The 23012-nt window shown below is 44.8% G+C and overlaps 1 protein-coding gene across 1 annotated transcript in view; it reads right to left on the bottom strand.

The window, feature by feature from the left end:
• Positions 1–23012, bottom strand: part of LOC106585923 (extracellular matrix organizing protein FRAS1) — a 78746-nt gene that overhangs the window by 358 nt on the left and 55376 nt on the right. The window contains exons 25-35 of the mRNA XM_082968770.1: positions 21029–21189; positions 20484–20698; positions 16037–16187; positions 15421–15528; positions 13281–13440; positions 12797–12913; positions 6923–7034; positions 5261–5489; positions 3422–3627; positions 2322–2468; positions 1–1756 (exon numbers count right to left, since the gene is read on the bottom strand). The exon at positions 1–1756 is cut by the window's left edge and continues 358 nt beyond it. Of these exons, the coding sequence (XP_082824896.1) occupies positions 1082–1756; positions 2322–2468; positions 3422–3627; positions 5261–5489; positions 6923–7034; positions 12797–12913; positions 13281–13440; positions 15421–15528; positions 16037–16187; positions 20484–20698; positions 21029–21189 (2281 nt within the window). The 3' untranslated portion in view covers positions 1–1081. The remainder of the gene's footprint in view (positions 1757–2321; positions 2469–3421; positions 3628–5260; positions 5490–6922; positions 7035–12796; positions 12914–13280; positions 13441–15420; positions 15529–16036; positions 16188–20483; positions 20699–21028; positions 21190–23012) is intronic.

Raw genomic sequence — 23012 nt, 5'->3', positions numbered from 1 at the left:
ATTTAAGTGCCTTTGAACGGGGGTATGGTAGAAGGAGCAAGGCGCACTGGTTTGAGTGTGTCAAGAACTGCAACGCTGCTGGATTTTAGATGCTCAACAGTATCCCGTATGTATCAAGAATGGTCCACCACCCAAAGGACATCCAGCCATGTTGGAGTCAACATGGTCCAGCATCCCTGTGGAACGCATTTGAAACCTTGTAGAGTCCATTCCCCAACAAATTGAGGCTGTTCTGAGGGCAAAAGGGAGTGACATTCATTAGGAAGGTGTTCCCTAATGTTTTCTACACTCAGTGTACATAATAAACACACTGCTATTTCAGCTGTGGACAATAGAACATAACACACTATAGGCCTGAATCCTAACAATCGTTCTATGAATTGACTGCGTGATGAATGAAAGTGGAGTTAGGATTGGGGGCATTAGTGTGTTTAATACTTTCGTAGCGGTCATATTGTGGCAATGAACATTATGAAGCAGAGATATATCTGAACTATTTAAACTATTCAAGACAAGCTGCAGCAAAAGTCCCTGAGCTACCTAGCGTACATTGATCATTTTGGCGTTGTTGTTGTTGTTATAAAGCGAAAACAAGGCAGCAGATTTCACCTGACTGATTCCAAAGTCTCTGGACGTCATCCAACGATGACGATTAATAAAAAATAAAAAAAAGAGGAATAACTGAATCCTGTTTTATGCAATAGTTCACTCATTTCTCTATTCCTGAGGTAGCCCAGGTGTGAAATGATTTGAATAAATGCTGCATAGCTGGCCGTCAAAAACACACGTAGCTTTTTTTTTTCTTTTTTTTCTCACATTATGGTCGTATAAAAATACATTAGCGAACAATATATTATTCCAGAACTCTAGACAAGATTTATTTTAGATTTGTCATGAAATACTCCTTAACTTCAGGATATTTTTCACAATGTTTCCCCTTGAGTAGGTGGAGTGTAGAACTGCTAATCCTACTGGTTTAAACTGACACGTTGAGGAGGGTCTTACTTTTGGGGGGCCTTGGTCGCCCTGTCTAGAAAAAATAATCTAGCTAGGGGAAACATCGGAGGGAGGCGGGAGATCCTCAGACCTCAGTGCCGTCGTTGTCGTTGTGGAGCTTGACCTCCAAGTTGACCTGCTTGACCTTCGCCGCTCCGTTGACCTTTGCCCCTCCGTTGACCTTAGAGTTGACGTTGTCGTGATTCCGGTTGATGTTGAGGTTGATGTTCCTGACTGTACAGTGTTTGGAGCTGAAATTCTTCTCCAGGGTCTTCTCTAGATACACCTCTACCTTAGTGTTCAGAGGATACTCCTCCGCCATCTTGGACGGCTTCTTTCCAGCCGACCGTCGGCACTTCCTGAAGAGTAAAAAGGAACCCAGCAGGACGAGGACCAGCAGGGTCAGCGCAGCCACACCCCCGCCCATAGACCCTCCCATCTGGGGGTTAAATGTGGAGGCAGCGGGGACCTCGAGTCGGAGAATCTTCATGTTGGTTCCGTTCTTCGTCTGGTCGCCCTCGTTATCATAGATCAGAGACTCGTCGAGGGTGAGATGCCCGCTTTGGTCCACCAGGTCCCGGCGAGCGCGGCTGTAGCTGATGCTTTGGCTCAGGAGATTGGTCAGGTCCCTGCGAGCCCGCCCCATGTCGCTGCTGTGGGCAAGCTGATGGGTCAGAGAACGCTGGATCCTAGGGCCGGAGATGGACTCTGGACCAATCACATAGATCACCTGCAGGTACCACTGATGCCCCGCCTCCACCTGTCAATCAAGAGAGAGAGAGTTAAAGAGATTATCCGGTACTTTTGTATACTTTTTAGCAAGTAGTTCTGAAAGTAGCGCTGACGAGCCAAAAGTGGTCCCCAAACATTGCGTGGTACGTCACATATGTACACCACTTCGTTGCTCTCTCTCGCTTGCTCTGAAGCTCATTGGCTAGAACTCAAGTTTGCTAGGAGGCTGGCCCAAGTGGAGGAAAATGTAGGGAGAATGGCGCAGAACAGCTTCCAGAAAAACAGTCGCTTTCAAACTAGGGATTTTGTGTGACTAATTGAGGTAAGACAGCAATTCTGCTAATAAATGATGTATGTATGACCTACACATTGATACATCCAGCCTAAAAAGTGTGAGGTTTAAAACATACTTGGTAGTCGCCAAAGTTACAGCGCATATCAGATCAATTAATGGTTTTATCACTATGAAAGTTAACCCTCAAATCTGACGAAGACCTTTTTGAAGAGTATGTACATTACACATTTATAACTCATACATATTATCATTTAATAAATTATGATGGTTCAGTTTATAAGTCATGGCCTTCACTGACCTTGTACAGGGCATCAACCTTCATGGTAAAACCATCAACACCAGGCATGGCTGTCATGGTCAGTAGTTCGGTTATATCCGACGCAAAGTTGGCCTCGAAGGGAACGTCATGGAAGAACCTGTCACAGACTTCAGGCTGCTTCCGATCCTGCAGGAGAAACGTTACAACAATGCTGTCATTACCGATCCGCACCGTATATCAAACATTAGCATACATGCTAACAGTATCTACATCTATACCGTATGAACACTAGCATTCATGTTAACATACATGAAAAACAGTATCTACATCTATACCGTATGAACACTAGCATACATGCTAACATACATGCTAACAGTATCTACATCTATACCGTATAAACACTAGCATACATGCTAACATACATGCTAACAGTGTCTACATCTATACCGTATAAACACTAGCATATATGCTAACATACATGCTAACAGGGTTGTCTAACTGCTGGATAAAAGCAGTTACATCGGCTATGGATGTGGAATATACAATTGTTGTTTAAATCTCAAAAGTTGTTTCAGTAAACTTGTAGTTTCCAGCATTCATAACAGAAGCCTACTCCCACTATTGTAAACATTAGCGTAAACAATCCAACACTACGATACCAGTGCCCTGACTCGCACAACAATAAGATTCCTCCTATTTGAATAGCTCACAGTCTTTGAATATATCTCTTAAAACTATGACTACACACCGAGACAGGTGAAAATACCAGTTTGTCAGATCACATGGGTGGCGGTGACATAGCACAGACAAATCAAAAGCCTTGCCTAGCAACGCCTCGGTCGTGGGTTCAAGTTGCAGAGAGACAACGTACTAACAATGTATGCACTCTGTAATACAAGTCAGTTTGGATAAAGGCGTCTGCTAAATGGGATATGTGGAATCGACAAGCAGCGGCACTTCAGGTTGTCTTCATTGCAGTCACACTGAACAGATTATCAGAGCGCATTTCACTAACCACAAAAAAATATAATATAACATTCTTCTGATATACGCTGAGCGAGTGCAAAATAGACAACATAGAACAATAGTACACCAATATTAGAGGACAATGGAAGTTAAATAACCGGAGCCACCCATACCAGGATCAGGAACCTGTGTTTGAGGTGTTTGTTGGGCTGGATGCATCCGTACTGAGGGCCCTCGTTGTACAGAGTCCCTGTGGGGTCGAAGAAAGGCACGTATCCATCCCGTCCCGTACACAGGTACACCTTCTCCAGCTGCAGCTTGTAGGCTGCATTCAGGTTCTGCTCCGGGTTCCACAGCACCCTGCCGTACAGCGTCTGGCCTGTAGGGGCAGCAGAGAGATGCTAGGTTAGGTGATACATAAGGTTTATTATATAATGTGATACAGATTGGCAAAAATGCATTACATACAACAGGCAATATATATATATATATATATATATATATATATATATATATATATATATATATATATAGCCCAACACTGTAACCGCTAAGCTTCCTGCCTAATATTTAATATATATTTCAGTAAATGTATTGTATGTATTGAATACATTTCTGTATGTATATATACATATAGAAATGTATTCAATACATACAATACATTTACTGAAATATATATTAAATATTAGGCAGGAAGCTTAGCGCTTACAGTGTTGGGCCAGTAACCAAATTGCAATATATATTACATATTAGGCAGGAAGCTTAGCGGTTATAGTGTTGGACCAATAACTGAACTGCAATATATATTCAATATCAGGCAGGTAGCCTAGCGATTAAAGTGTTGGGACAGTAAACAAACTGCAATATATATTAAATATCAGGCAGGTAGCCTAGCGATTAAAGTGTTGGGCCAGTAACCGAAAGGTCACTGGTTAGAATACCTGAGCCAACAAGGTGAAAAATCTGTCAATGAGCCCTTGAGCAAGATACTAACAACCCTAACTTACTCTAGGGACGCAGTACCACTACAGTATGGCTGACCCTGTAAAACAACACATTACACTGTACCTATCATACTACTATGGCTGACCCTGTAAAACAACACCTATCATACTACTATGGCTGACCCTGTAAAACAACACATTACACTGTACCTATCATACTACTATGGCTGACCCTGTAAAACAACACCTATCATACTACTATGGCTGACCCTGTAAAACAACACCTATCATACTACTATGACTGACCCTGTAAAACAACACCTATCATACTACTATGACTGACCCTGTAAAACAACACCTATCATACTACTATGGCTGACCCTGTAAAACAACACCTATCATACTACTATGACTGACCCTGTAAAACAACACCTATCATACTACTATGACTGACCCTGTAAAACAACACCTATCATACTACTATGACTGACCCTGTAAAACAACACCTATCATACTACTATGGCTGACCCTGTAAAACAACACCTATCATACTACTATGGCTGACCCTGTAAAACAACACCTATCATACTACTATGACTGACCCTGTAAAACAACACCTATCATACTACTATGGCTGACCCTGTAAAACAACACCTATCATACTACTATGACTGACCCTGTAAAACAACACCTATCATACTACTATGACTGACCCTGTAAAACAACACCTATCATACTACTATGGCTGACCCTGTAAAACAACACCTATCATACTACTATGGCTGACCCTGTAAAACAACACCTATCATACTACTATGACTGACCCTGTAAAACAACACCTATCATACTACTATGGCTGACCCTGTAAAACAACACATTACACTGCACCTATCCAGTGTATGTGACAATAAAACATCTATTATCTATTAAATCTGAAAAAAGTCAAGCTAAACTGAAAGCCACATATGACATTGACATAAATCACTTTATGTTTCAATTAGTAAGTTTTCTCAGACTTTAAGATCCCACTTTGAGTTTGCCCAGTGATGTGTGGAACAGTCATTGTACCCATAGAGAAGGCTCCCTTGTAGTCCATCTCAGCCATGGACATGTCGGAGATGACCGGGTCCATCATGAACACCTTCTCATTGTTGCACAGCTGAAACTCAGTGTTGAGGGAGTATACCACTGGGACTGGCCGGTTGGTCTGCTGGAAGGCTATAGGTAACTGGAACCTGTGGAGGAGGGAGGGAGGGAAGGCAGGTTGGTCTGCTGGAAGGCTATAGGTAACTGGAACCTGAGAGGGAGGGAGGGAGGACAGGTTGGTCTGCTGGAAGGCTATAGGTAACTGGAACCTGAGAGGGAGGGAGGGAGGGCAGGTTGGTCTGCTGGAAGGCTATAGGTAACTGGAACCTGTGGAGGAGGGAGGGAGGGAGGGCAGGTTGGTCTGCTGGAAGGCTATAGGTAACTGGAACCTGAGAGGGAGGGAGGGAGGGCAGGTTGGTCTGCTGGAAGGCTATAGGTAACTGGAACCTGAGAGGGAGGGAGGGAGGGCAGGTTGGTCTGCTGGAAGGCTATAGGTAACTGGAACCTGAGGGGGAGGGAGGGAAGGCAGGTTGGTCTGCTGGAAGGCTATAGGTAACTGGAACCTGTGGGGGAGGGAGGGAGGGCAGGTTGGTCTGCTGGAAGGCTATAGGTAACTGGAACCTGTGGGGGAGGGAGGGAGGGAGGGCAGGTTGGTCTGCTGGAAGGCTATAGGTAACTGGAACCAGTGGGGGAGGGAGGGAGGGCAGGTTGGTCTGCTGGAAGGCTATAGGTAACTGGAACCTGTGGAGGAGGGAGGGAGGGAAGGCAGGTTGGTCTGCTGGAAGGCTATAGGTAACTGGAACCTGAGAGGGAGGGAGGGAGGGAGGGCAGGTTGGTCTGCTGGAAGGCTATAGGTAACTGGAACCTGAGAGGGAGGGAGGGAGGACAGGTTGGTCTGCTGGAAGGCTATAGGTAACTGGAACCTGAGAGGGAGGGAGGGAGGGCAGGTTGGTCTGCTGGAAGGCTATAGGTAACTGGAACCTGTGGGGGAGGGAGGGAGGGAGGGCAGGTTGGTCTGCTGGAAGGCTATAGGTAACTGGAACCTGTGGGGGAGGGAGGGAGGGAGGGCAGGTTGGTCTGCTGGAAGGCTATAGGTAACTGGAACCTGAGGGGGAGGGGAGGGAGGGCAGGTTGGTCTGCTGGAAGGCTATAGGTAACTGGAACCTGTGGAGGAGGGAGGGAGGGCAGGTTGGTCTGCTGGAAGGCTATAGGTAACTGGAACCTGTGGGGGAGGGAGGGAGGGAGGGAGGGCAGGTTGGTCTGCTGGAAGGCTATAGGTAACTGGAACCTGTGGGGGAGGGAGGGAGGGAAGGCAGGTTGGTCTGCTGGAAGGCTATAGGTAACTGGAACCTGTGGGGGAGGGAGGGAGGGCAGGTTGGTCTGCTGGAAGGCTATAGGTAACTGGAACCTGTGGGGGAGGGAGGGAGGGCAGGTTGGTCTGCTGGAAGGCTATAGGTAACTGGAACCTGTGGAGGAGGGAGGGAGGGAAGGCAGGTTGGTCTGCTGGAAGGCTATAGGTAACTGGAACCTGAGAGGGAGGGAGGGAGGGCAGGTTGGTCTGCTGGAAGGCTATAGGTAACTGGAACCTGAGAGGGAGGGAGGGAGGGCAGGTTGGTCTGCTGGAAGGCTATAGGTAACTGGAACCTGTGGGGGAGGGAGGGAGGGCAGGTTGGTCTGCTGGAAGGCTATAGGTAACTGGAACCTGAGGGGGAGGGAGGGCCGGTTGGTCTGCTGGAAGGCTATAGGTAACTGGAACCTGTGGGGGAGGGAGGGAGGGCAGGTTGGTCTGCTGGAAGGCTATAGGTAACTGGAACCTGTGGGGGAGGGAGGGAGGGAAGGCAGGTTGGTCTGCTGGAAGGCTATAGGTAACTGGAACCTGAGGGGGAGGGAGGGAGGGAGGGAGGGCAGGTTGGTCTGCTGGAAGGCTACAGGTAACTGGAACCTGTGGGGGAGGGAGGGAGGGAGGGAGGGAGGGAGGGAGGGAGGGAGGGAGGGAGGGAGGGAGGGAGGGAGGGAGGGAGGGAGGGAGGGAAGGCAGGTTGGTCTGCTGGAAGGCTATAGGTAACTGGAACCTGTGGGGGAGGGCAGGGAGGGAGGGCAGGTTGGTCTGCTGGAAGGCTATAGGTAACTGGAACCTGAGAGGGAGGGAGGGAGGGCAGGTTGGTCTGCTGGAAGGCTATAGGTAACTGGAACCTGTGGGGGAGGGCAGGGAGGGAGGGCAGGTTGGTCTGCTGGAAGGCTATAGGTAACTGGAACCTGAGAGGGAGGGAGGGAGGGAGGGAGGGCAGGTTGGTCTGCTGGAAGGCTATAGGTAACTGGAACCTGTGGGGGAGGGAGGGAGGGAGGGAGGGAGGGAGGGAGGGAGGGAGGGAGGGAGGGAGGGAGGGAGGGAGGGAGGGAGGGAGGGAGGGAAGGCAGGTTGGTCTGCTGGAAGGCTATAGGTAACTGGAACCTGTGGGGGAGGGCAGGGAGGGAGGGCAGGTTGGTCTGCTGAAAGGCTATAGGTAACTGGAACCTGGTGGGGGGCAAGCCAGTCAGTTTGCTATATGTAGAGCAGCATAACCATTCCTAGAACTCTGGTTTAAACACTCTAGTTTCAACTTCTTACAGACAGAGAGCAAGCAAGGTCAATAATAAGTAAATAACAAACGTCCAAGGATGGATCCTTCAGGAACACCACAATATACACTACCGTTCAAAAGTTTGGGGTCACTTAGAAATGTCCTTGTTTTGGAAAGAAAAGCTCATTTTTTTGTCCATTAAAATAACATCAAATTGATCAGAAATACAGTGTAGACATTGTTAATGTTGTAAATTACTATTGTAGCTGGAAATGGCAGATGTTTTATGGAATATCTACATAGGCGTACAGAAGCCCATTATCAGCAACCATCACTCTGTCACACCCTGATCTGTTTCACCTGTCTTTGTAATTGTCTCCACCTCCCTCCATGTGTCGCCCATCTTCCCATTATCCCCTGTGTATTTATACCTGTGTTCTCTGTTTGTCTGTTGCCAGTTTGTCTTGTTTGTCAAGTCAACCAGCGTTTTTGTGTAAGCTCCTGCTTTATCCCCAGTTTCTCTTTTCTCGTTCTCCTGGTTTTTGACCCTTGCCTGTCGTGACCCTGTACCTGCCCGCCTGACCACTCCGACTGCCCCTGATCCTGAGCCTGCCGTCCTGTACCATTGCCCCATCTATGGATTATCGACCTCTGCCTGACCTGACCATGAGCCTGCCAATTCCACGGGTTGTCTGGGAGACCGCCTACCATGGTGGTAACCCCACAGCTCCTCAGTGACTCAGCTGCTAGCAACTGCCGTCTCATCATTCACTCCACCTTCTCAGGAGCCACGCTTACCTCCTCCGGAACGCTTCAATGGAGAGCCGAGCACCTGCCGGGCGTTCCTAGCTCAGTGTGCCCTTGTCTTCGAGCTTCAACCCTCCTCCTTCCCCTCGGATCGCTCCAAGATAGCCTACCTCATCATGCTGATGTCCGGGAGGTCTCTCGCCTGGGCTACTGCCGTGTGGGAACAACAGCCGGCCATAATCGCTAGTCTGGAGGGGTTTGTGGGAGAAGTGAGGAAGGTCTTTGATGCCCAGTTCTCTGGGAGAGAGGTAATCCAGCTTCGGCGGGATTTGCGCAGTGTAGCTGATTATGCGGTGAATTTCCGCACGTTGGCAGCAGAGAGTGCTTGGAATCAAGAGGCACTGTTTGATATGTTCCTGCACAGCGTCTCGGAAGAGGTCAAAGACGAGCTTGCAGCCCGGGAGTTACCTACGGAGCTCGATTCCCTCATCGCTTTGACCATCCGTATCAATGGCCGATTACGGGAACGACGGTGGCAGAGGAAATTGGATTTCACTCGCACGTCCAGGGATCCCACCTTGCCCTCCGAGTCATTCGGGAAGCTCCTGATGGTCTCGTTGCCGAGAGAACCCGAGGTTTCCCGAACTGCCCCAAGGGCTGCCGAAGACGGCCAAGTCACAGCTTCCTAAGCCTATGCCACTAGGCAGAGCTGGGCTGTTGCCAGCGGAACAGCAATACAGGATCGACATAAAGAGTTGTCTGTATTGCGGGACTCTTGGTAATTTCGTGTCCTCTTGTCCTTTAAAACCTGTTAGGGCTAGGGGGCAATATTGACACGGCCGGATAAAAAACATACCCGATTTAATCTGGTTACTACTCCTGCCCAGTAACTAGAATATGCATATAATTATTGGCTTTGGACAGAAAACACCCTAAAGTTTCTAAAACTGTTTGAATGGTGTCTGTGAGTATAACAGAACTCATATGGCAGGCAAAAACCTGAGAAGATTCCTTACAGGAAGTGCCCTCTCTGACAAGTTCTTGTTCTTCTTGGCTCTGTTTATTGAAAACTGAGGATCTTTGCTGTAACGTGACACTTCCTACGGCTCCCATAGGCTCTCAGAACCCGGGAAAAAGCTGAATGATATCGAGGCAGCCCCTGGCTGAAAAACATTAGCGCGTTTGGATAGTGGCCGGTCAGAGTACTATGAGACTCAGGCTCGTGCACGAGGGGATCCCATGTTTTTATTTTCTCTCTCTTTGAACGTAAACACGCTTTCCCGGTCGGAATATTATCGCTTTTTTACGAGAAAAATTGCATAAAAATTGATTTTAAACAGCGGTTGACATGCCTCGAAGTACGGTAATGGAATATTTAGAATTTTCTTGTCACGAAATGTGTCGTGCGCGTGACCCTTATTTACACTTCGGATAGTGTCTTGAACGCACGAACAAAACGCCGCTATTTGGATATAACTATGGATTATTTTGAACCAAACCAACATTTGTTATTGAAGTAGAAGTCCTGGGAGTGCATTCTGACAAAGAACAGCAAAGGTAATAACATTTTTCTTATAGTAAATCTGATTTTGGTGAGTGCTAAACTTGGTGGGTGTCTAAATAGCTAGCCCTGTGATGCCGGGCTATCTACTCAGAATATTGCAAAATGTGCTTTCACCGAAAAGTTATTTTAAAATCGGACATAGCGAGTGCATAGAGGAGTTCTGTATCTATAATTCTTAAAATAATTGTTATGTTTTTTGTGAACGTTTATCGTGAGTAATTTAATAAATTCACCGGAAGTTTGCGGGGGGTATGCTAGTTCTGAACGTCACATGCTAATGTAAAAAGCTGGTTTTTGATATAAATATGAACTTGATTGAACAAAACATGCATGTATTGTATTACATAATGTCCTAGGTGTGTCATCTGATGAAGATCATCAAAGGTTAGTGCTGCATTTAGCTGTGGTTTGGGTTTTTGTGACATTATATGCTAGCTTGAAAAATGGGTGTCTGATTATTTCTGGCTGGGTACTCTGCTGACATAATCTAATGTTTTGCTTTCGTTGTAAAGCCTTTTTGAAATCGGACAGTGTGGTTAGATTAACGAGAGTCTTGTCTTTAAAATGCTGTAAAATAGTCATATGTTTGAAATTGAAGTAATAGCATTTCTAAGGTATTTGAATAACGCGCCACGGGATTCCACTGGCTGTTACGTAGGTGGGACGAAATCGTCCCACTGGCCCTAGAGAAGTTAAAGAAGCTCACCAGTTGGAGCAAGGACTCTGGTGGGCCATATGGAGAAGGTTTCTGCTTCTCCTGCACGCACCCACCCCTTTTCATGCTATTCTGCTGTGGGGAGACCAGTCCAAATCTCTCCGGTTTTCATTGACTCTGGAGCCGATGAGAGCTTTTTGGACGCTACCCTGGGGTCCGAGCTGAACATCCCCACTCAGCCCCTCTCCATTCCGATGGACGTTAGAGCGCTGGACGGGCGCTCTATAGGCAGAGTCACCCACAACACCACTCCCGTCAACCTAAAGGAGTCAGGGAACCACAGCAATGCTATCCAGTTCCTGCTCATCAAGTCCCCTCTTGATTCCCATGGTATTGGGATTCTCCTGGCTCCAACGACACAATCCCCTCATTAACTGGTCTACTGGTGCCATCATGGGCTGGAGCCCATTCTTCCACGCCCATTGCCTGAAGTCAGCACAACCTGCCCTGTCTTCCTGGGGGCCTGGAAGGTGCCCCGGACCTCTCCGCCATTCCTGCAGAGTACCAGGACCTCCGGGAGGTGTTCAGCAAGGCCCAGACCATGTCGCTTCCGCCGCACCGACCCTATGACTGCGGGATTGACCTTCTCCCTAGCACCACGCCGCCCCGGGGACGTCTGTACTATCTGTCGGGACCGGAGACCAAGGCTATGGATACCTACATTAGGGACTCCCTAGCTGTTGGATTTATCCGTCCTTCTTCCTCTACCGCTGACGCAGGGTTCTTCTTCGTGGGGAAAAAGGACAAGACCCTGCACCCGTGCATTGACTACCGGGGACTCAATGACATTACAGTTAAGAACCGTTACCCGCTACCACACTTGATACACTCCTGTGTTCCAATGGCACATTGTGTTAGCTAATCCAAGTTTATCATTTTAAAAGGCTAATTGACCATTAGAAAAGCCTTTTGCAATTTTGTTAGCACAGCTGGAAACTGTTGCTCTGATTAAAGAAACACCAGTCTCAATGTCAACAGTGAAGAGGTGACTCCGGGATGCTGGTCTTCTAGGCAGAGTACCTCTGTCCAGTGTCTGTGTTCTTTTGCCTATCTTAATCTTTATTTTTATTGAGATATGGCTTTTTCTTTGCAACTTTGCCTAGAATGCCAGCATCCCGGAGTCGCCTCTTCACTGTTGACGTTGAGACTGGTGTTTTGTGGGTACTATTTAATGAAGCTGCCAGTTGAGGACTCTAATGTACTTGTCCTCTTGCTCAGTTGTGCTCAGTGGCCTACCACTCCTCTTTCTATTCTGGTTAGAGCCAGTTTGCACTGTTCTGTGAAGGGAGTAGTGCACAACGTTGTACGAGATCTTCAGTTTCTTGGCAATTTCTCGCATGGAATAGCCTTCATTTCTCAGAACAAGAATAGACTGACGAGTTTCAGAAGAAAGCACTTTGTTTCTGGCCATTTTGAGCCTGTAATTGAACCCACCAATGCTGATGCTCCAGATACTCAACTAGTCTAAAGAAGGCCAGTTTTATTGCTTCTTTAATCAGACCAAAAGTTTTCAGCTGTGCCAACATAATTGCAAAATGGTTTTCTAATGATCAATTAGCCTTTTAAAATGATAAACTTGGATTAGCCTACACAACGTGCCATTGGAACACAGGAGTGATGGTTGCTGATAATGGGCGTCTGTACGCCTATGTAGATATTCCATTAAAATCAGCCGTTTCCAGCTACAATAGTCATTTACAACATTAACAATGTCTACACTGTATTTCTGATCAATTTGATGTTATTTAACAGACCTTTTTTTTTCCTTTTCTTTAAAAAACAAGGACATTTCTAAGTGACCCCAAACTTTTGAACGGTAGTGTACATTTTACAGACACAGTATATTTTACATTAGTTATCTTTTCTTTGTTTTTAGTCCCATACTTCAGCTAACCTCAACCCCTCCCATAATAATTTTTGAGGTGACATACTTCTCTGGGGCGTGGGCAGTGCAGGACATAGGCTTGTCTCCAGGATCGGTCCAGGGCTGGGTGGGCTGCACGGTACATGGGATCAGAAACACTGTGTACTCACCGGAGTAGTCCTTCCTGGAACACAAGAGGGCAAAACATTTGGTAAGCCCTTGTAACAGAGATAATTCATATAACCTTGCCTGAGACATGAGGACTTGCATTGGGTCCCCAGGCTGATGCCTAGGCTTTAGCTTAACTCAGCAGGCTAACACATTTTTTTGTGATGACCAGGAGATCTGCTTTCGGACACCAATTCTCCAGAACTTAGAAAAAGCAGTCATGTTAGCGTTGGGCTGGAACAAAAGTCTGTCCACCAAGTAACCCTTACTGACCAGCTGTAAGAGCAAATGGCCCTCCAGAGCTGGTAGGGAGAGTCAAAGGACTTGGAATATCTATTTATCTATATCTATAACTGTATATGACAGTATGTCTGTGTACTGACCTGCTGTAAGAGGAGGTGGCCTTCCAGAGCTGGTAGGGAGAGTCGAAGGACTGGGCGCTCCAGATGAGCTGCATGTCGAACTCTATCCCCCCCAGGTGGTCCGGGACCATCAGGTAGGACTTGTGGCCAGGCAGGGTGTGGTGTTCTGGGACAAACTGGCCTGGAGGAGGAAGAGGGAGAAAACTAGAGGTTAGTCATCGTGTTACAGACCACTATTGACCTGATCTCACAGGAATCAGGATCAGACCTCAACACAGTAGTCTCCTTCAAAAAGATGGAGTCGAGACCACTGTTGACCTGGTACATGTATTTTAAAATGATATGCTTCAAAAGTAATAAGATACTAATTAATGTGGTGCTCTGGTACAAACTGGCCTGGCAAGGAAAAGATAAACACATACAGTGCCTTCGGAAAGTATTCAGACTCCTTGACTTTTTCCGAATTTTGTTATGTTACAGCCTTATTCTAAAATTGATTAAACCAAAAGAAATCCTCAGTAATCTACACACAATACTCCATAATGACATCACAATACCCCATAATGACATCACAATACCCCATAATGACATCACAATACCCCATAATGACAAAGTGAAAACAGGTTTTTAGACATTTTACCGAATCTATTAAAAACAGAAAACAGAAATACAGTATTTACATAAGTATTCAGACCCTTTGCTATGAGACTCTAAATTGAGCTCAGGTGAATCCTGTTTCCATTGATCATCCTTGAGATTTTTCTACAACTTGATTGGAGTCCACCTGTGTTAAATTCAATTGATTGGACATGATTTGGAAAGGAACACACCTGTCTATAAAAGGTCTCACAGTTGACCGTGCATGTCGGAGCAAAAACCAAGCCATGAGGTCGAAGGAATTGTCCGTAGAGCTCCAAGAGGCTTGTGTCGAGGCACAGATCTGGGGAAGGGTACCCAAACAATTCTGCAGCATTGAAGGTCCCCAAGAACACAGTGCCCTCCATCATTCTTAAATGGAAGAATTTTGGAACCAACTATACTTTTTCCTAGAGCTGGTCGCCCGACCAAACTGAACAATCGGGAGAGAAGGGCAATGGTCAGGAAGGTGACCAAGAACCCGATGGTCACTCTGACAGAGCTCTAGAGTTCCTCTGTTGAGATGGGATAACTTTCCAGAAGTACAACCATCTCTGCAGCACTCCGCCAATCAGGCCTTTATGGTAGAGTGGCCAGACAGAAGCCACTCCTCAGTAAAAGGCACATGACAGCCGACTTGGAGTTTGCCAAAAGGCAGCTAAAGACTCTCAGACCATGAGAAACAAGATTCTCTGCGGGCCTGAATGCCAAGCGTCACGTCTGTAGGAAACCTGGCACCATCCCTACGGTGAAGCATGGTGGTGGCAGCAGCATGCTGTGGGGATGTTTTTCAGTGGCAGAGACTGAGAGACTAGTCAGGATCGAGGGAAAGATGAACGGAGCAAAGTACAGAGAGATCCTTGATGAAAACCTGCTCCAGGGCGCTCAGGACCTCAGACTGAGGCGAAGGTTCACCTTCCAACAGGACAACGACCCTAAGCACACAGCCAAAACAACGCAGGAGTGGCTTCGGGACAAGTCTCTGAATGGTCTTCAGTCCCCCAGCCAGAGCCCAGACTTGAACTCGATCAAACATCTCTTGAGATACCTGACAATAGCTGTGCAGCAACGCTCCGCATCCAACCTGACAGAGCTTGAGAGGATCTGCAGAGAAGAATGGGAGAAACTCCCCAAATACAGGTGTGCCAAGCATTGTAGCATCATACCCAAGAAGACTCAATGCTGTAATCATTACCAAAGGTGCTTCAACAAAGAACTGAGTAAAGGGTCTGTATACTTATGTAAATGTGATATTTCAGTTTTTTTGTAATTAGAAATTAGCAATAATGTTTCTGCTTTCTCATTATGAGGTATTGTGTGTAAATTGATGAGGGGGAAAAAAACAATTAAATACATTTTAGAATAAGGTTGTAACGTAACAAAATGTGGAAAAAGTCAAGGTGTCTGAATACTTTCCGAAGGCACTGTAAATATATGAGACGTTTTCTCTAGTTTAGCTTTTACAGAAGGCTACATGATACCGTACACTGGTCATACAGTAGTAAACAGGTCATTGAGGACTGACCCCTGAACTTGGCGTGTGTTTTGAACTCGATGACCAGACGACCATCTTCTCTTATGTAGATCCTGATAATCTGGAGTCTGGCTGACAGAACGCTGTCTGTCTGGATGCCTAGTGGACACAGGAACACACCAGTTAAATGGAGTTCCACAGGAACACACCAGTTAAATGGAGTTCCACAGGAACACACCAGTTAAATGGAGTTCCACAGGAACACACCAGTTAAATGGAGTTCCACAGGAACACACCAGTTAAATGGAGTTCCACAGGAACACAACAGTTAAATGGAGTTCCACAGGAACACACCAGTTAAATGGAGTTCCACAGGAACACACCAGTTAAATGGAGTTCCACAGGAACACACCAGTTAAATGGAGTTCCACAGGAACACACCAGTTAAATGGAGTTCCACAGGAACACACCAGTTAAATGGAGTTCCACAGGAACACACCAGTTAAATGGAGTTCCACAGGAACACACCAGTTAAATGGAGTTCCACAGGAACACACCAGTTAAATGGAGTTCCACAGGAACACACCAGTTAAATGGAGTTCTACAGGAACACACCAGTTAAATGGACTTACATAGAAATACAACAATTCCAAGGAGACACACACACCTGTCCTCCAGAGCACGGTATCGTAGAAGAAAGAGAACTCCATTTCAGTATGGTGTTCCAGAGAAGCCCAGCCCCTGGGAGCTGTTACGTAGATATACGACACGTAGAGAGGAACCTGCACCGTCAGGAACGACTGGGCCGAGTCCCTCACCTGGGGGAACATAAGACACAACGTGAGTTCAGATGACATAAGGTGACATGACATGACATAATGTTACGCAACATGGCACGATTAAAAAGGTGACGCAGCAGCAACAGCTATAGTCAGTCCTAGACTGTTTTGCATACTGTGGTTGGGATGGAAGGATGAGTCACAGGGAAACTGCAAGAGAACCCTGACCTGTTCACCGGACGTGCTACCTGTCCCAGACCTGCTGTTTTCAACTCTCTAGAGACAGCAGGAGCGGTAGAGATACTCTCAATGATCGGCTATGAAAAGCCAACTGACATTTACTCTTGAGGTGCTGACCTGTTGCACCCTCGACAACCACTGTGATTATTATTATTTGACCATGCTGGTCATTTATGAACATTTGAACATCTTGGCCATGTTCTGTTATAATCTCCACCCGGCACAGCCAGAAGAGGACTGGCCACCCCTCATAGCCTGGTTCCTCTCTAGGTTTCTTCCTAGGTTCTGGCCTTTTCTAGGGAGTTTTTCCTAGCCACCGTGCTTCTACACCTGCATTGCTTGCTGTTTGGGGGGTTTTAGGCTGGGTTTCTGTACAGCACTTTGAGATATCAGCTGATGTAAGAAGGGCTATATAAATACATTTGATTTGATTTGATTTGAGTAGCCATGGTTACAGTAATACTGTTAGGTTCTAATTCTACGGACACCAGGAAAGCCAAGTTAAATTCTTTCCAAAGGGTCAATACAGCTGTATTCAGACAACACACGCTTCCAACACCACAAGTTATTTAAACTCCAACTTAGACACTCTCAACTTCTCTCCAATGGTTACATCTGTTACGGTCCGACAAGAAGACCAAGTGATAGATTAAAAAACCATTGTTTCTCCCTTAAGGGGATCTGACCTGAACTCAACCCCTTTGAGGCCTAATCTAAAGATCTCCACCCGTCTCCCCCCAACACATTCCAAAGCCATCTGGCTCCTACAGATAACCATTAACTGCTGATGTATAAACCCAGTCTCTTTCACTCCTCAGATACTATACTGCTGATGTATAAACCCAGTCTATATCACTCATCAGATACTATACTGCTGATGTATAAACCCAGTCTATATCACTCCTCAGATACTATACTGCTGATGTATAAACCCAGTCTATATCACTCCTCAGATACTATACTGCTGATGTATAAACCCAGTCTATATCACTCCTCAGATACTATACTGCTGATGTATAAACCCAGTCTATATCACTCCTCAGATACTATACTGCTGATGTATAAACCCAGTCTATATCACTCCTCAGATACTATACTGCTGATGTATAAACCCAGTCTATATCACTCATCAGATACTATACTGCTGATGTATAAACCCAGTCTATATCACTCCTCAGATACTATACTGCTGATGTATAAAAACCAGTCTCTATCACTGTTAGATACTATACTGCTGATGTATAACAATGTTCCAAGTTTAACCCAGAATCTAACAATATAGACTGTGATCACATGACTGAATGTGGACCTGATAACACTGTGGACCTGATGACTCTGTGGACCTGATGATACTGTGGACCTGATAACTCTGTGGACCTGATAACTCTGTGGACCTGATAACTCTGTGGACCTGATGACTCTGTGGACCTGATGACACTGTGGACCTGATGACACTGTGGACCTGATGACACTGTGGACCTGATGACTCTGTGGACCTGATGACTCTGTGGACCTGATGACTCTGTGGACCTGATGACTCTGTGGACCTGATAACTCTGTGGAACTGATAACTCTGTGGACCTGATGACACTGTGGACCTGATGACACTGTGGACCTGATAACTCTGTGGATATCTGCGAGAAGATTATGTTCACTAGTCATGGTTGATTTTATCCAAGCCAATAATGGAAATAAACTGGAGTAAATTCTGTGTACAGCAAACAAAATGCAGTGACATGATAACCCACTAGAGAGGGTATGGTTCCTGAACTAGAGGGAGTTTCATTTTTTATTTAACCTTTATTTAACTAGGCAAGTCAGTTAAAACCTGTTGGGGCTAGGGGGCAGTATTGAGAATTTTGAAAAAAATATGTGCCCATTTTTAACTGCCTCCTACACCAACTCAGAAGCTAGGATATGCATATTATTAACATATTTGGATAGAACACACTCTGAATTTTCCAAAACTGTTTGAATGGTGTCTGTAAGTATAACAGAACTCATATGGCAGTCAAAACCCTGAGACAAATTCTGACAGGAAGTGGATACCTGATGTGTTGAATTACTTTTAAGCCTATGCCATTGAAACACACAGGGACTTATTAATCATTGAGCACTTGCTACGCCATCCACTAGATGTCACCAGTCTTTACAAAGTGGTTTGAGTCTTCTACTGTGAAAACTGACCGAACAAGAGACTTGGAACGTTGGTCATAAGCGGATGGCCAATACTACTCTGGCGCGTGAGTGCATGTTTGGGTACTCTCGTTCCAATACATTTTAAAAGAGAATGCAATCGTCCGCCTTGAATATTATTGAAGTGCTGATTGAAAAAGGCCCTAATGATTTATGCTATACAACGTTTGACATGTTTGAACGAACGTAAATATATTTTTTTCCCTCTTTGGTGAAGACAAGTCCGGCGGGCGACGTTTATAGTTTTGAGTAGCCTACAGGACGCGCTAACAACACAGAGCTTTTTGGACATAAATTATGAGCTTTTCCGAACAAAACTACATTTGTTATGGACCTGGGATTCCTGGAAGTGCCTTCTGATGAAGATAATCAAAGGTAAGGGAATATTTACATAGTATCTTTGATTTTAGATCTCTCCAACATGGCGCCTAGTCTGTATCGCCAAGCCTATTTTTCTGAGAACAGGACCTCGTTTATTGCAAAGTGTGATTTCCCAGTAAAGTTATTTTTAAATCTGGCAATGCGGTTGCGTTCACGAGATGTTAATCTATAATTCTTTGAATGACAATATAATATTTTACCAATGGTTTCGAATATTAATTATTTAATTTGTTGTGCTGATTGACTGGCGGTATTGGAGGGAAAATTATTTTCTCAACATCAACGCCATTGTAAAATGCTGTTTTTGGATATAAATATGAACTTGATAGAACAAAAATGCATGTATTGTCTAACATAATGTCCTAGGAGTGTCATCTGATGATTGTCAAAGGTTAGTGCATAATTTTAGCTGGTTTTCTGCTTTTGGTGACACCTGTCTTTGCATTGACAAAACATTACACACAGCTATTTTCAATGTACTGTCCTAACATAATCTAACTTTATGCTTTCGCCGTAAAGCCTTTTTGAAATCGGACAACGTGGTTAGATTAAGGAGATGTTTATCTTTCAAAGGGTGTAAGATAGTTGTATGTTTGAGAAATTTGAATTATGACATTTAATTGTTTTCAAATTTGGCGCTCTTGATATTTCACCTGCTGTTGATAGGGTGTACCAGGGGTAGCCCATAGAAGTTAAGAACAAATTCTTATTGACAATGACGGCCTATACCAGCCAAACCCGGGACGACGCTGGGCGTCCTATGGGACTCCCAATCACAGCCGGTTGTGATACAGCCTGGAATCGAACCAGGGTCTGTAGTGAAGGCTCTAGCACTGAGATGCAGTGCCTTAGACTGCTGTGCCACTCGGGAACTCATACCTGGAAGTCAGCAGTGACATCGATAACCCACTACAGAGGATGTGGTATCTGAACTACAGGGAGTCTCATACCTGGAAGTCAGCAGTGACTCTGATAACCCACTACAGAGGATATGGTATCTGAACTACAGGGAGTCTCATACCTGGAAGTCAGCAGTGACTCTGATAACCCACTACAGAGGATATGGTATCTGAACTACAGGGAGTCTCATACCTGGAAGTCAGCAGTGACATCGATAACCCACTACAGAGGATATGGTATCTGAACTACAGGGAGTCTCATACCTGGAAGTCAGCAGTGACATCGATAACCCACTACAGAGGATATGGTATCTGAACTACAGGGAGTCTCATACCTGGAAGTCAGCAGTGACTCTGATAACCCACTACAGAGGATATGGTATCTGAACTACAGGGAGTCTCATACCTGGAAGTCAGCAGTGACTCTGATAACCCACTACAGAGGATATGGTATCTGAACTACAGGGAGTCTCATACCTGGAAGTCAGCAGTGACTCTGATAACCCACTACAGAGGATATGGTATCTGAACTACAGGGAGTCTCATACCTGGAAGTCAGCAGTGACTCTGATAACCCACTACAGAGGATATGGTATCTGAACTACAGGGAGTCTCATACCTGGAAGTCAGCAGTGACTGAGCCTCCACAGACGTCTATGAGTTCCGTCATGTCGTAGTAGGCATCGAAGGTCCAGATACAGCTCTTCAGGTTGAGGTGTTTGTAGAGCTGGATGCTCTTAGCCTCTCTGACACTGGGGTTGAACTGATAGGGTCTGTCATAACCCGGACCCAGAGAGATACTGTCATACTGGACATCATCCAGGAAACCTGTCTCTGAAACACATACAGAGAGAGGACAGAGACACACAGAGAGAGGACAGAGACACAGAGAGAGAGAGGACAGAGACACACAGAGAGGACAGAGACACACAGAGAGGACAGAGACACACAGAGAAGACAGAGACACACAGAGAGAGAGGACAGAGACACACAGAGAGGACAGAGACACACAGAGAGGACAGACACACACAGAAAGGACACGTCAAACACTTTGTTAGAGGAAGGGTGTTTATAATTTATTGTAAGAGTGTGTGTATGCGTGTGTGTGTGTATGTACCATGTGTGTGATGTAACACACTTTAGAGTGTCTGCGTGTGTCCTTACCGGAGACACCCTGCAGGTCTTTGAGAGTGACCAGGTTTGAACAGATGTGCTGTTGTCTGTAGATGGACTCTGACAGCAGGAAGTGCAGGTTGTGGAGGGGCATGCTGGACACTATGGGCAGCATACCGTCCTGGTGGGGGATCTGCACAGAGATGTGGATACTGCAAAAGAAAAAGACAACATAAGGTTAGTGTTCTACTATTATAGAACATATGGTGGTGTTTTAGAACTATTATAGAACATATGGTGGTGTTTTAGAACTATTATAGACCATATGGAGGTGTTCTAGATCTATTATAGACCATATGGATGTGTTCTAGAACTATTATAGACCATATGGAGGTGTTCTAGAACTATTACAGACCATATGGAGGTGTTCTAGATCTATTATAGACCATATGGATGTGTTTTAGAACTATTATAGACCATATGGATGTGTTCTAGAACTATTACAGACCATATGGAGGTGTTCTAGAACTATTATAGACCATATGGATGTGTTTTAGAACTATTATAGACCATATGGAGGTGTTCTAGATCTATTATAGACCATATGGAGGTGTTCTAGAACTATTATAGACCATATGGAGGTGTTCTAGATCTATTATAGACCATATGGAGGTGTTCTAGAACTATTACAGACCATATGGAGGTGTTCTAGAACTATTATAGACCATATGGAGGTGTTCTAGATCTATTATAGACCATATGGAGGTGTTCTAGAACTATTACAGACCATATGGAGGTGTTCTAGAACTATTACAGACCATATGGAGGTGTTCTAGATCTATTATAGACCATATGGAGGTGTTCTAGATCTATTATAGACCATATGGAGGTGTTCTAGAACTATTATAGACCATATGGAGGTGTTCTAGAACTATTATAGACCATATGGAGGTGTTCTAGATCTATTATAGACCATATGGATGTGTTCTAGAACTATTACAGACCATATGGAGGTGTTCTAGAACTATTACAGACCATATGGAGGTGTTCTAGATCTATTATAGACCATATGGAGGTGTTCTAGAACTATTATAGACCATATAGAGGTGTTCTAGATCTATTATAGACCATATAGAGGTGTTCTAGAACTATTATAGACCATATAGAGGTGTTCTAGATCTATTATAGACCATATAGAGGTGTTCTAGAACTATTATAGACCATATGGAGGTGTTCTAGAACTATTATAGACCATATGGAGGTGTTCTAGAACTATTATAGACCATATAGAGGTGTTCTAGATCTATTATAGACCATATAGAGGTGTTCTAGAACTATTATAGACCATATGGAGGTGTTCTAGAACTATTATAGACCATATAGAGGTGTTCTAGATCTATTATAGACCATATAGAGGTGTTCTAGAACTATTATAGACCATATGGATGTGTTCTAGATCTATTATAGACCATATGGAGGTGTTCTAGAACTATTATAGAACATATGGAGGTGTTCTACTGTTATAAACCATATAGAGGTGTTCTAGAACTATTATAGACCATATGGAGGTGTTCTAGAACTATTATAGACCATATAGATGTGTTCTACTGTTATAAACCATATAGATGTGTTCTACTGTTATAAACCATATAGAGGTGTTCTACTGTTATAAACCATATAGATGTGTTCTACTGTTATAAACCATATAGATGTGTTCTACTGTTATAAACCATATAGATGTGTTCTACTGTTATAAACCATATAGATGTGTTCTACTGTTATAAACCATATAGATGTGTTCTACTATTATAAACCATATAGAGGTGTTCTACTATTATAAACCATATAGAGGTGTTCTACTGTTATAAACCATATAGAGGTGTTCTACTATTATAAACCATATAGAGGTGTTCTACTGTTATAAACCATATAGATGTGTTCTACTATTATAAACCATATAGAGGTGTTCTACTGTTATAAACCATATAGAGGTGTTCTACTGTTATAAACCATATAGAGGTGTTCTACTATTATA

The sequence above is a fragment of the Salmo salar genome, chromosome 24 (genome assembly GCF_965601325.2).
Source record: "Salmo salar chromosome 24, fSalSal1, whole genome shotgun sequence".
Taxonomy (NCBI): Eukaryota; Metazoa; Chordata; class Actinopteri; order Salmoniformes; family Salmonidae; genus Salmo; species Salmo salar.
The sequence above is the reverse complement of the archived record's forward strand: the minus strand, read 5'-3'. Positions and strand labels throughout refer to the sequence as shown.